General features: G+C 36.3%; 1 protein-coding gene and 1 non-coding gene across 6 annotated transcripts in view; one reads left to right on the top strand and one right to left on the bottom strand.

Annotated features, from left to right (window-relative positions):
* Positions 1–266: 266 nt before the first annotated feature.
* Trnaq-uug (transfer RNA glutamine (anticodon UUG)) lies at positions 267–338 on the bottom strand. The gene has a single exon. It is a non-coding gene; the product is annotated as a tRNA-Gln (tRNA).
* Positions 339–682: 344 nt separating this feature from the next.
* The window catches only part of LOC144978635 (uncharacterized), a 68,499-nt gene continuing 51,784 nt past the window's right edge, over positions 683–17,397 (top strand). For 2 of the 5 annotated variants that reach the window (XM_078924943.1, XM_078924940.1), the window contains exon 1: positions 683–859. In XM_078924943.1, the coding sequence (XP_078781069.1) occupies positions 802–859 (58 nt within the window). In that variant the 5' untranslated portion in view covers positions 683–801. Of the gene's footprint in view, positions 860–3,078; positions 3,109–3,461; positions 3,976–17,397 lie in introns of those variants that run through there. The other 3 variants (XM_078924941.1, XM_078924938.1, XM_078924939.1) reach the window with 3 other exon arrangements.

Genomic DNA, 17,397 nt, shown 5'->3' with positions numbered 1-17,397 from the left:
ATTTAGAGGAATATGCGCAATACAAATGTTTATAATCATCACCCTCATCATAACATCCCGCATGAATTCAAAAAAGGCCTTCAAAATCTAACAATAATAAAGTACAGTCACAATACATTACAAACGAAAGTTATATAATAAGGCATACAATTAACCAAATATAAAATAATCAAAAACTAAATAAATAAACAAGTAAATAATTATCTAAAGAAAAAAGAAAAATAAAAGTAAAGAGAGAAAAATAAAAAAAAAACAAAAAAAAAAGGAGGTCCCACCGAGATTTGAACTCGGATCGCTGGATTCAAAGTCCAGAGTGCTAACCATTACACCATGGGACCACTGTAGAAGTTGGGAACATTTAAGTATTATATTTCAAACACATAATCGTAATTTCTTTTTGGCAACTGTTGTAAAAAGAAGGATAAATTTATCGCTTTTCAAAACTGATGCTTGTTATCTGTTTTGAACACTGTCGTGTTTTACCATTTGCTACTATGTCTCATTTCATGGTTCTGTTCACCGTCGTTGTCTTATTTTCCTGTGTCGCGCTTCAATTTTTTTTAGTGGGTTGACACATGGAAAATCTGGCATAATGTGTACTGTATGCGGTACATAGGCGGTATGTGTAAAGTGTGTCACAGTTTGTCGAGTTGTCAACACGTTACTTTTTATAGAATGTGTTACACATCGTAATTTGTTTATTCTGAGACGTCGCCATCTAATAATAACGGGACAACCTCGGTGATGGATTTTATAATTTACTCTGTTTTAAAAAGTTATTACATCAAGCTAGTCTAACAAATGGCGAAAGTAAGTAAAAGGAGCTCCAGGAAACTGTGCAACTGCAAGTATTTTTTAGGTTAGTATCTATGATCATACTTCATATTCATATTCATACTCTTACTCAGTATTTATTTACTGTCAATTCAATATCAGTCTTCAACTTCATCTTCTCTTTTGTGTGTTCATTTCATTAATTTAAAAAAATAAAACACCTATTATGTCAATGATTTCACATACTAACTCTTATATTTTAAACGTGCACACACCGAAGCACTAACTTAGACGTCTATAACTTTATTTTAAGTCAATGTAACCAATTAATCAGCTTAGACTTAGAAAGACAGAGATAAAGTTCACCCTAGCGCCTTAGCCGTAACCTACATCTTGCAACCCCCCCCCCCCCCCTCTCTCTCTCTCTCTCTCTCTCTCTCTCTCTCTCTCTCACACACACACACACACACACACATTAACTTTATATGAACCATGGACCTTATGGATGGAGCCGGATTATTATGTCTCTGGTGGTGTTAAATAGACAGCAATAGTTGCTTCGTGAATGTTTACTATCCTTTTGATAGTGCATTTGTCTATAGCAAAATACTTTCCGCCAGATCTAGCCGGCCCAGCTACCGAATCACTGCTATCTAGATAGTGGGTAGAGAGAGTCAGGAAAAACCTGTATCAATGACGGCCTCCCTTTGGTCAATGCTTGTCGAGTGCTCTACCAACTCGTGCTCGGGATCCCTGGTAACTAACGACTAAAGTAAAAATAAGTGAAGAACATACTCAAGTGTGGTCTAGTAAAAAAAAATTATTAAGAAATAAGAAAAAAGAAATAAATAAAGAGGAAAATAATACAAGCAACAATAGTAATAATATTTGAACTTAGCAAAAAATTGAGAGGAAGAAGAATTATTATGGCAAGGAGGAGGGTGTGTGAGATAAAATTTATGAGGACTTGTGTCATTGAAAAAGCTTAATTCTTTTGTTGATAGTCTCCTTCCTTTAAAAAAATATATATCGTCTCTTTTTCAGCAGTTATCTGTTGTCATTTCACTTTACATTTTGATAAAGGTCACTCCAGGGCAGTTGTTTGTTTGTATGGCTTTGTCATTTAGTCTGGGTTTTGGAAATGTCAATGTAGCCAGTTGATCCCCTTCAGGTTGATTTCTTTTTGTGAGGAATCTTTTTTGGTTGATTTTCTTTCACAAATTCTAATGTTTATTTGTGATTTAAAATCTTTGATAGAAATTGTATCTCCTTGAGCATTGGATATTTCCTTTCTTGTCATTTTTAATTCCATGAAGTCCTCCTGGCTTATTACAGATGGGATTCAATTTTACTCAATCCTATTATCAGGTCTTACCCAACACCAAATAAAACAAGCAGTAACAGTGACCCAATTTCAGCCTCAATGAAGCCAGAGTAGCATTGTTTTCATGCTTCATGGTGAAAACAGCTCTATCTGCTCATATAGCAAGATTAATTATCGGGAGATAATATGGATGTGAAAAAAATGCAGTCCTGCATTAATTCTGGAAAATATATTCATAGGATTACAAAATGCGTAGAGTGTAGATAAACATCTAGCCCTAATGATTTTTATTTGTCAATTTTTTTTTTTTTTTACATTTCTCAATACTTACTTTAAAGCATGATGGTGAATTTTCTACATTTTTGAAGTATTGATTATAAGTGAACAGTGTCTGCATATATGTATGTACAGTGGTATGCTCTATAACTCACGACACAACTTTGATAAGGTCCAATGGTTTGTCGGCGATTAGGCACCACGATCTTATGCCCTGATGAGAAGCGTTTTTCATACATCTTCCTCCGTCCACCTGGTAGTGTTTGGATTGTTAGATGGTGGAGTGTACTTTGCTTCAGAATGTCATCCTATCTAAAGGGTATCAAGCAATTGTACTGGTTCCATGGGCTTCATGGTTCTGATATATATTATGGTTTTTGATAAAAGAATAAATAAACACATAACAATAGTAACATCCTCTATCGGGACTGATTTTTTTTCCATTTAGATTTTTGCTCTTAATTTAATTCACGGGGGGGGGGGGGGGGGGGGGGGGAACCCCAATTAAAACTGGAAATATAGCTTATAGATTGAATAATAGTGACACATAGTCGTTTATTTTTATTCTTAACCTTCATTTTATACATGCTTTTTTTTAAAAAACATAACATTTGCTTTTCAAGGTAAAGTCAACATTTTTGTACTTGATAAACCTTATATCAGACTTTTTCTTCACTCATTTTTTTCCATCCACATTTTCTTAGATATTTGAGGTACACAGATTTTCACTGGTGGTGGGTATACTTTTTTGTATGTATTTCCCTTGTGTATGTTGGTGTAAGTGTAATTTAATTATATATTATTCTTTTCAATTTGGAGCTAAAACGTGTAATAATGTATACCTCTACTCTGTTCTTGGGGGAAGAAATTCAACATCTACGTGAATATTTAAATTTTTAAAAAATATTTTGCATATTTATTTTTAATTTTTTGGATGATTCGACATATTCCCTTTCTTTTGTTATGTTTACATAAATGTGTCGGGGTCACTCAGGTCATGATCAATTCCCCACTTCCAATCACCAACCCTCTCTCGCCAATTCGCGGTGTAGCAAACACAGCAGACAAGCTGCGTGTGTCATCGATCGTGAAAGCGAGTGTTTTTGCCCCAGCACGTTTGAGAAGGCAAGCAATGCTGGTTTGGCATCTCGACTTCCTTTTTTTTGGCCCACTTCCTTTTGTAATATTATTCAAGTTTATGTTGTGTTTGCTTAGAACGAATTAGTGCTGTTTTGAGTATTTGTGATGTACTTACTATTTATTTCCTGATAATAGCCCAAGCCTCCTCCACTCTCTCCGGATTTTCAAAGAACGGTTAGACTTTAAGATGGAGAAAGATGGTGGAGGACTTGTTACAGGCAATGGATTAGGAAACCAGTGCCAAATTCAACCTTTCCAGGCTTCTGTCCAAACAAAGTGTGTGCAGTCTAAGATTTCAAAGAAATACCCAAATTCATCGGTCGCACTTCCTTTGTCTTGGGACTGCATATTATCGATTTACAACGAACTGGTCAAGTTGGTAGAACGAATCCCCTTTCAGAAACACCTGGTTGTTATCATTGTTTGTCGGGGCTCAAAATTCCGGATAGATTTGGGTGAAGGTGAGTACTAAGGACATGCATCCCCATCATCATCAGTCATAGTCATAATAGGAGTAGTAGTCTTTGAAGTTTAGTCTATGTGTTTTTTCCTTTGTTTGTATACATATGCATGTTAATAATTAGTAATAATCGATATTGTCCCGGACTATCCTACGATCCCTGAGTCAGACTACTTTTCAAATTTTCTATCTAATTTCTATTAGTTTTTACCTACTACTACTTTCACTTTCAAATAAGATTAGGCCAATTCCCAAAGTTTGTCCAGTGATTATACACAGACGCTTTTTTTAAACTCCGCTCTGTTTCATATTATTCACTTTTGAGAATGTGACAAATTTTGCAATGCACATAGGAATAAGTCTTTCATAAAAAAAATCAATGTAAGTATAAGATTAACTAAAACAACAAATCTGTCAAGGGATAGTAAATTACTATATAGACAATATGCGTCGTCATTCATATGGATAGTGTGGCCGAATAATAATAAATAATGATTGAGCTTTTATATAGCGCAATATCCACTTAAATGTGCTCAAAGCGCTTTACAGGGGTCCCTGGTCACCAGCAACATTTAACATGTAGGACGGGACATGACGCCTGTTAGGCGATATTACAATTTTTCGACAGAGACAACGCTGTTAACGGCCAGGTACTCATTTTACACCTGAGTACGGTGAGAGAATGTGAGTAAAGAGCCTTTTCCAAGGACTCAACTATGCGTCGAGGGCGAGGCTCGAACCCAGGACCTTCCGATCCGAAAGCGAATGTCATACCACTAGACCACATAGCCGCACTTTTTTTCTCTGTTTTAAAAAAAAAATCAATGTCGCAAATAATAAATGTCCCACCCATGCATACTATATAAATGCAGTCGAGAGTGGTATAATGTCGATATATTAGTCATTCTAAAAAATAAAAGGGAAATAAATGAGATAAGGGGAGTCAATCTTGATGATTTTGAAATTTATTATGCTATTTATACTAAGTCTTATTGTGGTCTGCCTGTAGGCAAAGAATATTTTTATGGACCCTTTCCTCAGAACTGACAAGGACGTCAAATAAGGAATTGCCCTGTTGAAGCTGCTGTGCAAAAAAGTGTAGGGTCTTGATAGCTACTATAGTGGAATGGCCAGAAACTGGTCCCTCTCCTCAATCTGACTTCGTATCGGCAACAATGGCGTCTTCTAAAACTTAACCACTGCCGAGTGGATTTGAGAAAATGATTTTTTTGGGAGAGGGGGGGGGGGGGGGGGGAGATAAGAAGTCTGCCTCATTTACCAACACTTAGACCATGATAGGCCAGGGCAGCTAAGACGGATGGACAGTCTCCCACATACAGGGTGATGAGGGAAGCGTTTCTCATTCAGCCTATTTGTTGAAAGCCATGTAATATTGATATCAGGAATTCAATTACTGGTATCAGTACTGAGAACTGCTTACACAGCCCCTATTGTAAATTTTATTCATTCTTTTTTCTTTTAGACACATTATTGTCGGCATCAATGGTTCACAACGTCGATAAACCGTCTACTGGTAGTATTTATGTCGATATAGGTGATTTTTATTTACTAATGTTATATAGTGAAGAAAAAATAGGACTTTGATGTCACGTCGATATGCTTAATATCCGTTCTGCACTGTATATAAAAATTAATAAATAAACTCCTCATTAAGCAATCAAACTATCAGAGAGGGAAAACAGTAGTGATATATAAAAATAATATCTTGCTCTGAAACAAAATAATCAGGTGCAAAAAGGAGAAAATATTAGAAAAGAAAAACTATTTAAGAAACAACAAATGATCAAAGACAAAGATATATGAATAATTAATCCTGCTCAGAAACGGAATATAAATAACTACCAACCCCTATTATCCAATGTAGCCCTCGGGATCCAAATAATGACACCCCATCATAAAAGCATGTTCAATGTTTTCCATGGTGGGTCGCCACAAATTTGTCATGAAAAAAGTGGAGCGGGGATAAAAAAAAGGCTTGAAAAACACTGGCCTAACCGCTAACTTTCACATTTAAAGCCATTTATGAATAGGCAGGAATTGACAAATGTTTGTCAATAATCATGTGGCCTATTCGTAAGCATTTACTCCACATATCGCCCAAACCCTTGCTTGGTGGACAACAGAGTCAGGATTTAAAGAAATTGTCTTCATGAATCAAAGCGGGTTTGCATGATTTGAATGTTGTATGGTTTGAGCTACTGCATCCATCCAATCAACAAATCACAGAAGTAAATGTGCTCATATCCATCTTATGTCGAGATAGCTTGATTTGTTGACCACTTCACTTCAGGTGATTTATGTATTTTACCAAATTATCCAAACACTCGTTTTTTATTTGGGAATGATTTGTTGGATTTTATAATCGTTTGCTGAAAAATAAATTTATAGTTTGAGCTTATATATATGCTGTTTCTCTTTATGTTTCATCACTTGATCGAGTAATCAGAATGCGTATCCGGTTGTATGTATTCAATATTTTGTACTTTTATGCTTTCCTCTTGTCGATTATAACCAATTACTAATGTTAAATAATTCTATTATGTGCTTTAAACAAGTGGCAAGGTGGGAATCTTAAAAGTTATGAGTGATACAGTTGCATATCGAAAATAAAGGAAGAGGGTGACTTTTGCCCAGTGAAAAAGAAAAATCAGACTAGAAAGCCAGCCTCAGATATTCAGATTGGTGGAACATTTAATTGTCCCAATGGGGAGAAGATAATCTTTGTCGTGCAATTGTAACCTATCTGTCAGACAATCAAAAAGTCTGAGGTTCAATCCCCAGTTAGAGAAATAAATTGGAGTTTATTATATTTTTTTCCCTTCTACTTCTATTTTTCAATCAGTTGTCTCTTGAACTGTAGTATACATCAATTTTTGAATTTCCTTTAGCTTGCACCACTGCTTGCCTCCAAAATTTTATCATGAGCATGTCCATTAACTTGGTTTACCCAATGACATTTTTGTGTATTTTTAAAATTTATTTTCCAATTTGGTCAAACAGTAAAGCAGTCAGAGAAAGATATATTTCATAGATGTGTAAGATTTCTTTTTAACTCTTGCCCAAGGAAAAAAAAGTAAAGTGTCTGAATGGCTCGATCCCAGGGCCTCCCAAATCACAGTGCAGGGACTTAGCCATTCAGCCGCCGGAAGCGTTGAGTTAGGCATGGGGAAGGCATATTGTTCAATGTTACATAACTTGATTTAGAGGCTTTTAGATCAAGATAGTATTATTAAACCGTTTTCATTCAGGATTATTTGTCCTAATTCATTTAGATGGTTGAGTTATGTTTATGTATCAGTTCGGTCATACTATTGTCACACTGTATGTTTTAAAAATGTGTTATACATATATATATATTCGTGAGAAATTGATATACATTGATCATATGGCGTGCTCGACACCGGCTGAAACAAATTTGTAGGCAATGAATAATTTTTTTTAAAGATGAGATAATAGATGGGTACCAGGCGTGTGCATTTCCACAATTGACTCGAGAGTGAGGAAATATCTGGTCGCAGTGCAGTCTCTGTTAGGTTGTTAGCACAAATGGGGAACCTGGCATGCAGATTGCTCCGTTTAAATAGAAATTTGTTCCAATGTGGTTCTTTTGGGGAATACATTTCATAAGTAAATGTAATAGCTTTTTAAAATTTTTAATCAGGTATTTTTTTAGTCTGCAATTTTGTAAGCTTTTCAAAGCACAATATACCAAACATGGCTGTACAGCTGTTTCATTTGAAAAAAATGTACTTTTTGCAGAACTGTAGAAAAAATCCTCTAGAGGTATTGGAATTCTCCATCGATGTCCAACAACCTGTTTATTTCTTGCATTGATAAATGATTAGGGCTTGAGATGTGTTGGTAGTAAAAAATTATGGGATCCGCATTATTGGGCACTGTGTTTTGAAAGAAAAGATTATATAAAGAGGTTATGCGGAGTTCTGGGTATCCCTGACCTTTGTTTGGCGTCTATCTGTGTTGGGCTTTTTTTTTCTTCTGTCCTTTCATCCCATCCACCAACTGTCTTTGACTTTGATGATAAGTTATCTGATATTGGAGATGTACCGGATCAGACACAGAATGCACCCATAGACATTTTGTCTTTGTTTTTGTCTACCTAGTTACGTCACGTAGGTATTTGGATATTACAACAGTGAGGTCAGCTTATCTATCCATGTTTTAAACAGCTGTTTCCTTTGGCATTTCTTGACGATGATCGAAGGTAATGGGGTGGAGTACACACACACACGCACACACACACACACACACACACACACAGAGTGAGAGAGAGAATTTGTCAACATACTAATATATAAAGATTATTAGTGTTGATGCAATGTAGAGAATATAATATGCCATCTGTGAATCGGTGAGGTATCTCCGCAAATGACAATAGACAATGGCTCATATGGTAAGATTGTTACGTTAGAAAGAACAATAATGGCAGGAAAACAGGGCGTTGCATGCCGCTTGTACTTTAGACAGTGGTGATTTCTCTCCATCTGGTCAGTTTGAGGGAAAAGTTTAGGTGCCGGGCATATTTATAGTGGTTGAGTATTGGAAGTGCGCATTTACTTCTGATTTTTTTTTTATGAGATTCAATGAAATGAGGCAAGTTTCGAGGACAGCGAAAGATACAATCATATTGATAATAGCCAATTTCTGAAAACGTTTACATCGTCATTAACCGTTATTGTTGATAGTAAAGTGATATAAAAGGAGTAGATGAACACAACCTTTTTTTAATGCTTTGTTTAAAAAAGGGAGGTGTGTGTGTGGGGGGGGGGTATAAATCTTATAATTTTGTTGTTTTTTTAAATTATTTTTTAAATGATAGCGCATTGTGTAATAGCATGCATGGTTCGTTTGTCGTCTTTGCTATTTTTGGATCCTCCCACGCATGCATTTTCATTGTGGCCCGACCTATTAGTAAATAAAATTATTGATTTGGTCCAATCGCTAATTGGCGTCATCTCCTTCCTCCCATTAATCCTTAATGCAAAGTGTTCAGTGCCTGTCCGTAGTCTGCCAAAGCGTGTGTGTGTGTGTGTGTGTGGGAGTGAGTGTGATAATGGTGATGCACACGTAGTTTATATGTAGTTGGTTCGTGCTGGGAATATTCCCATTCGTATTATCAGCATTACGTTTTATTTCGGATTTTTTTTTTCGCTTTAACTAAGTAGGTCATAGTTGTCATGTTTGAGTATTTACCTGATATGTCTCTTCCCCCCCCCCCCCCCCCCTTTTTTTTTCGCCTCTCTAGTTTGGGGAGTGGAAGCGGTGGAAGCTTTTTTGGGGAATGGCCAACTCTTATACCTTTGCTTTATCTTTTCCTTTAGAATAGTTAGCGAATTCATGACAGCATCTCTCTCTCTCTCTCTCTCTCTCTCTCTCTCTCTCTCTCTCTCTCTCTCTCTCTCTCTCTCTCTCTCTCTCTCTCTCTCTCTCTCTCTCTCTCTTTCTTTCTCTTTCTCTATCTCACTCTATCTATCTCTATCCCCTCCTCTCTCTCTCTCTATCTATTTCTCTCTCTCTCTCTCTCTCTCTCTCTCTATCTATCTATCTATTTCTCTCTCTCTCTCTCTCTCTCTCTCTCTCTCTCTCTCTCTCTCTCTCTCTCTCTCTCTCTCTGTCTGTCTGTCAGTCAGTCTGTTTGCCTCATTTCACGGTTCGTACTATTTACTCTGTGTGTAGTGTGTGTATGTGTGTGAGTCACTCTGCTCATGAGTGTGTTGATAACTCGATCCTTCATATTATCTGTGGATCTGACTCATTAAAAAAAACAAAAACATAACCAATGCTTATGGCTGTTTCTTTGTGTTTCCTATCGAGTAGCATTTTTATTATACAGGTGTAAAATTTTGTTCAAAATTCAGAGTACCCCGGATATTCTGTGCTTGTGGGTTGTTTGAGGTAACTAATGCGTGACTCGTGATATGATCTTCTTCTTCTTCTTCTTCTTCTTCTTCTTCTTCTTCTTCTTCTTCTTCTTCTTCTTCTTCTTCTTCTTCTTCTTCTTCTTCTTCTTCTTCTTCTTCTTCTTCTTCTTCTTCTTCTTCTCCTCCTCCTCCTCCTCCTCCTTTTTTTGTTGTTATTATTATTATTATTATATTTTCTTCTTCTTCTTTTTATTATTATTATTATTATTATTATATTTTCTTCTTTTTCTTTTTATTACTATTATTATTATTATTATTATTATTATTATTATTATTATTATTATTATTATTATTATTATTTTTATTATTATATTATTATTATATTATTATTATTATTATTATTATTATTATTTTATTATTATTATTATTATTATTATTATACTTTCTTCTTCTTCTTCTTGTCGTCAGGAATGCATGACCGGTAAATCATAATATTTTAGGTCCAATTGAATGAGGCAAACGGATTTGAATTTGCTTGAGTAGAGAAAATAGATTGCTGAGTAATTGTCCTTATGTATGTTCCTTGTGCCGTCTAAAATGTCTAATTTGATCTAAATGGATTGTACTCTCAAATGCTTACAAAATACATATTGCATTGCGACTAGCGGTTGAATGAGTTAAAATGAGTCTTACTGTCGGCGAAAGATCCCAGCCATGGCTCAGGCAATACCCAATCTTAGTCTCATTTTAGCAAGAGGATAAAAAGCCAGAATTAGTTATGTTAGTGCAGACCTCTCTTGCCAGCTTCACTCTCGTGTTAATTATGATTTTAGTGTGACATTTGACATTTAGAATGACATGGTAAGTTTTGATAACTTTCGTAGTGGAACATAATGAATTCTTGACCCTAAACTGTGTTTTGATGACGATATTTAACAGTTATGTGTTGAATTTTGACAGCTTATATTATCTATTACATATGGCAATTACGTGTGTGTTTGTGTGCGTGCGTGTGTTACGGACATTTAAAGAGGATACTTATCGACTTCTTAGTTCGATGGTTTTGTTATTTCCTGAAATAGTCTGTCATGAATGAATTGTATTGTTATACTTAGTCTTATCTTTCGTTGTTTACGCTGCATATCTAGATCTTTATACATTTTTCTTTGATAATGATAATTTTTTGTTCTTCTTTGACTTTTAAAATCTGTTTATTTGTACTCTTTTATTAACCAATATGCTATAGTATATTTAAACTAAAGGACCCAAGATAAAACGGGCAAATAGTAATTTACACGATTATCTGATATATGTAACAAAATATTTAAGTTTAATGAAGATATTTTTCTTTGATTTTTAAGATTTTTAACTCAGGCATGTGATACATCCGTCATTTGTTGTTATCATTAGAGGATAAGGTTTATATTGGACACATTTTGTTTTGAAAAAATGCTTCCCTGTTTTGTCCTTCATTCCTTTCTAATTTATGTGATTCCTCCTTTTTTGTGAGTGTGAGTGTTGATTGCTATTATTATTATTTATTTTTAAAAATTGTCTACCGTATCTTAAATATGGCTTAAAACAGATACGAGCGGTGTCAATCTCGTCCAAAGAAAATTATAACAAAGAAAAAACTTATAGATTATCAAATAAATGTACCATTTGTTTGACACAGACCTATCGCTTTGGTACGGTATTATGTTGTGATAAACCAAATACCATTAATGTATTTTATAATTAAAATAGCATGATTTATGAAATTTATGTTTTGTTAGTCTAGGAAATTGTATTCATTCTCCTCTGTAGAACATACAAACTTATTCCACGTCTCGTAGTTATTGTGAATTAAATTTAAATGTTAGCAGTGACGTTTACCGTCGGTAGATAAAAATAATCCTCAATGAGTGTGGTCTATCACGAGACGCTATTCACTATGTTTTATTGCAGGAAAGATGATGGTTAAGTTCTCAGGGAGCGAAAAATTCGAATTTCTACGATTTTTTTTCTGAGCGGACAGGGCAGTCAGGAGTAGGTGGTAGTAGTAGTAGTATTTCTGTCTTTTCGAATGCTTGTGATTTTCGACCTCATGTTAAAATTAGGATTATGATAAGCCTATTTTATTATAATACACCTTTTTATTGACCGGTATTTGTATCTATAAATTGGATTGTTATGGCGGATGCTTTTAATGATAGAACAAGTGGAGGGGAGGGAGGGGGGGGGGGGGGTCAATGCAATGTTATTTGGTTATGAATATGGATGACTCTTCAGTGGTCTCCTCGAATGATGATGATCCGTATGATGTTTATGTTTACAATTCCTGGTCTTTTGTCGGCAATGACTAGTACGACGACCAGAGGCTGAATTCAAATTAGATGATGCCGTACTGGTGTAATGTATGTCTTAACTCACTCAATCCTAGACATTTTTGCTACTTTTCAAAATTGGAAAAAATGTATTAAAATGAGCATGTGAATAGATATATATTTTTCTCAACTACCATTGACACGGAAAATCTATAAAACATTAGCGTTGATACTACACCTATAATTTGTCTCATAAAAATGTAACAAATTGGCAAGGGTAAAAGCAACCCGGGTAAACTACGGATATAGTCGGTGTTAGGGTTGAGTGAGTTAATATTGGTAGAATGCTGATAAACGTGACAATATAAATAAATGTGAACGCTCCAAGCTTGCACTCGAAAGTGCGGAATCCCTTTGATAGACTCACAAGTGGTCTGATTTGGCTAACACTAAGACGGTATAACTGTTGTGATTCCAGAATAAAAAACAACTAAGCAAATTATAGCTGTTACCATCGCGCAATTGTACGTTAGCCTCATATTTTTTATGAACTAACTAAACGTCTTTTTGTTAAAAAAAAATAATATATACGAAAGGCTAGGAAGATGTCAAAATATGTCAAACCTAAGGCTTCAAAGAAATTTCAGATTTAATCTATTTTGACAAGACGGGGGTCATCTTAACCCATCGCTGTATGCGGAATAAAAATGGTCTTGCCAAATTTGTAAAAAAAAAAAAAGATGTTTTGTCATTTGTCATTTTCATTTATGTCTGTCTCGTGGGGAAAATGATATATTGCCAATTGTATCATATCAATAACTGTTAGTTACAGCTATTGTCACAACAAACGGTCAATCCGCCAATACAAGGGTTCAATTCATTATGAAAATCAAAGTTACGCCATATTTATTTTTGTATTTGTCATTGAAAGTGCATCCTAGTCAACTACCCCCCCCCCCCCCCCCCCCCACTACTACCCGGAACAAAAGTAATATAAAATACAAAAATTAAAAATACAAGCTCAAACAAAGTGTATCTAGATAGTTGTTGTAAAATGAAGTTCTTGGGTACGAGTCCTCGAATTGTAACACAAGTTGGCGATTTTATAAAATAAATAAGTTGTTGTACACATCAGTCCTAATCACTTATTTCATTGGTGTTTCGCACCTAGCGAAAGATCGATCTTTATTTTATTATTTGAACATCCATGTTCAACCTTGATCCAATTTTGATATGTCTATATATGAGTGGGGTTATATTATTCAATTACATGTATAGGATAGTTTTACTATTATATGTGTAGGTGTTGGGTATACCAATATGCTTTTGTGGAATGTTCAACAGCCCGGGGGATTCCTTGACCGTTTCACAGACGAGCGATCCAACATAATTAACTGTCTCGTCTCGTTTTACAGGCAGAGAGAGAGAGAGAGAGAGAGAGAGAGAGAGAGAGAGAGAGAGAGTGTGTGTGTGTGTGTGTGTGTGTGTGTGTGTGTGTGTGTGTGTGAAAAGTGGTAAATGATTCCAACATTGCTCTAAAACCTTCGGCTTACAATTATGTGTTCTGTTGTCTTAGTTATTGTATCTCATTAGTCGCTTTTACTGGTTGACGTATTGACTACTAAGAATACGTAGATCTATTGTGAACTTGTTCGAAATATTTCTGTAGAGAAATTACATATGTTAATCGATATGTGTAATGTTTTGTTTACTCTGCGTTGATGAGAGCTTTATGTGACACGTGTATCTCGTCCCGCTATCTCCAGCGTCCGTCTTTCCCTCTCCAACTTAATTGCTTTATGTGCGTTGTTCGCTTGTCTTTCTTAAGGGGGGGGGGGGGGGGGGGGGGGGGGGGGGGGGGGGGGGGGGGGGGGGGGGGGGGGGGGGGGGGGGGGGGGGAAACGATGTCTTTGTTCTATCATACGCATACGCCATTTAGATTAGGAGATAGATTATGCTTTTTTGTTTTTCCTCTTCTTTTTCTTTAAAGTAAAGATGATGGCATTTGTTCTCCTTACTTTGTCATCAAATTGTTGGGCTGAAACGATGTCTTTGTTCTATCATACGCCATTTAGATTAGGCGATAGATTATGCTTTTTTGTTTTTCCTCTTCTTTTTCTTTAAAGTAAAGATGATGGCATTTGTTCTCCTTACTTTGTCATCAAATTGTTGGGCTGAAGTCAATCAATAAACAATAAATAACAAACTTCCCCGAACCTCTTTTTCTCCATGCTTTTTGTTCCGACTCTTTTGATTCTCAATCTCTCTCTCCCCCCCCCCCTCCCCCCGATCACCCGTTGTGTTTATGTGGAGAATGTGAAAGGGGGGGGGGGGGGGATCAGTGTTGGTTTTTATTTCTCTTAGAGTTTTCAGGAACTTAAGAATTTTCGTGATTGTTGCCACCAGATGGAGGTAAGACCTATCTACCCAGTTAGTAGTGAATTAACTTCAAATGAAGCCCGAGCGTTTCCCTGCTCTCATAATTATATTTGCATCTATAGCCAGATTCTGTCGTCCTTTTGCGAAACTGTAATTAATAAATGATTTACTTTATATATTTATATTGATTGGTTTATTTATTTAACTTTAGCCGGCAAATTTTATTATTTGAAATAGATTAAGCTGACCCCTAAATTGCCAAAAAAAAAAAAAAAAGGGATAAACTCGTGACATCGTTCGACTTCTTTGAAGTTTTAAAAACTTTTTGACAAGTTGGTGGGGGGGGGGGGGGGGCATCTTAACCTATGATGTAATCAAATGAAATTGGCTGGACTAAATAAATGATAATAATAACAAACAAACAAAAATAAAAATTCCCTTGTACGGCAGAAAGATGGTGTGAGAAATCAGGACTAGAAAGAGGTTTAATCTTGCCGTTTTTATTTATGGTGAAGCTTTTTAAAAAATGTTTGTTGGTCTCGTCTGTTTCATATCAGCCAATCTGGCATGTCTTTTTGAAAACATGATCAATATAAAATAACCTCTTTGTGTCGCAATCAATGTCAATGATGACGCATGCTATCGTCACATTGGACGAGCCACGGCACACCAACACATCTCAACTTTCATACACACACACACACACACACGCATACACACACACACACACACACACGCATACACACATTGCCATTGTCATTTAATAAACAGTGACTCACTCCAACTCAAATAAATTTCACAGATATTATTACTCATCCTAGACCGGGGGGGGGGGGGGGGGGGCTTGATCTCCCCTTGGCCACACAGCGCAACGGCGCTGAAGCTCGCTATCCCTAAGAAGTAAAATAGTACATTTGTCCCAATCATTATCTACCTATATATCTGCTAAGCTTTCTACTAAATCCTCTGTGTTTACCCATTCCAATTTGCTGACTCCGTGAATTGGGCGATCCGGACATCTAAGGCATATCTCGGGCAATCATTGTCAGGGGATCGATGGCCAGGTTTCTGTATCGATCTGACTGGCATGATATATACGTCGAGCGGAAGTGAACTAGGTCTTTAACCAGTAGATAGCCGCCGTACTCTGGAAAAGCACTTATTTAAAAATTTGGCCAGAAAACTCTTCCTTCAAATATCGACCGCCGTTTTAAATGACCCTCATTTTAACAAAAACTCTGAAACTCGTGATTCCGTGAAGACTTCGCGAAGTCCCAGGTTTGAGATTTTTTGCCAACATGAGGGACATTTGAATCGATCGATATTTATTGAAAGATGAGTTTTCTGGCCAAATGTTTAAATACGGAGTTTTCCAGAGTAAACTAGTTAGGAAAGAGAGAGAGAGAGAGAGAGAGAGAGAGAGAGAGAGAGAGAGAGAGAGAGAGAGAGAGAGAGAGAGAGAGAGAGAGAGAGAGAGAGAGAAAAGGAGGGATCAATGGACTCTCAATCAATCCCTGCATAACGACCCTTTGATCAGACGATAAGAAAGGGTCATTGCCTTCAGAAGGAAATGATTTTAGCACTTTGTTTTGTTTTGTCCTGTGAGTTGGTTATACAAGGGACCACAGAGGTAGCTGCTTATCCGGATTAGAAGCACGTAAACAATCGAGTTGATGATAGGGTTCAGTTTACGCTCATAGTTTGTCGGAGTCAGAGCTGCCATGGCCATTTTATGTTTTAGACTTCAATTTTCAGAATCAGTTGTGTTTCGACGACCTAATATGTCATATTTGTCATTACAAAATCAAAACACACACACACACACACACACACACACACACACACACACACACACACTTACAAAAGTACCAAAAAAGATGAATCCAAAAAAAGAAGAAAGAAAAAGCAGACTTAAAACAAACAATCAACCAACCCAGTGAATATAATTGGCCACTCACCTCTCACGACAAAACGGACGCCACATAATGTGCTCCATTTAAAGTGTACGTCTGCTAAACAAACCAACCGGCCCAACAAATCAGATTATGGCTAAGGCCTGAATTACATTATTATTTGCCCGCCTGGAAAATAACGTCTTTACAACACACGGCAAATCTCATTGGATTGGGCGAGAATTCAACGCCATTAAACATTCTTTTCCTTTGAAAAAATAGTTTTTAACTGGGTGGGGTTCCTGACCTCCCATAGCGGGCAGGGAGCTACATACTGCGTCTTCTATCCCCCTATATCTGTTTTCCAACATGCTTTGTATCCTTTGTCTTGGAATGAGATTACTTGGTTTTTTCCTTGCCCTGGTCGGAGTCCTGGCTGGGAGGGAGACAGTCGAATGCATAGTTCTTGTTTTGGGAGATGATATTTTTTTCCTTGTAAATCATCTCTCTGTTATGTATTATTATATTTGTTATTTTTAATGTATAATGTAAGCATTTGATCGTGTTCCTCTTTGTTGGACTTTGTTCTTGTGTCCGGATGGGACTTATAGGTGATCTCAAACTAAGTACATTGGTGGTATGCACTTGGAATCTACATCTGATCCCTATTTGTTCCCAGTTCCCCTTTGTCTTACTTCCTCTTGGGTACTTTAATTGTAATTCTAGAACTTTTTACTATCCCATTTTCTTCCTTTTTACTGGCGCCGATATAATCTAATTGACGTTGCAAGCGCCGTAAAACCCTTAAAAACAAAAACAAACAATAGTTTTTAAAAACCCAACAAAACAACACCTCTCCAAACAACTCCATCATCATTATCATCAATAACACCATAACCACCACCAACAACAACAACAACGACAACAGCAGCAAAACAATAAAATC

Source organism: Berghia stephanieae, chromosome 8, assembly GCF_034508935.2.
Source record: "Berghia stephanieae isolate SIO BIC M18660-M18661 chromosome 8, UCSD_Bste_1.3, whole genome shotgun sequence".
NCBI classification, from domain to species: Eukaryota; Metazoa; Mollusca; class Gastropoda; order Nudibranchia; family Aeolidiidae; genus Berghia; species Berghia stephanieae.
The sequence above is the reverse complement of the archived record's forward strand: the minus strand, read 5'-3'. Positions and strand labels throughout refer to the sequence as shown.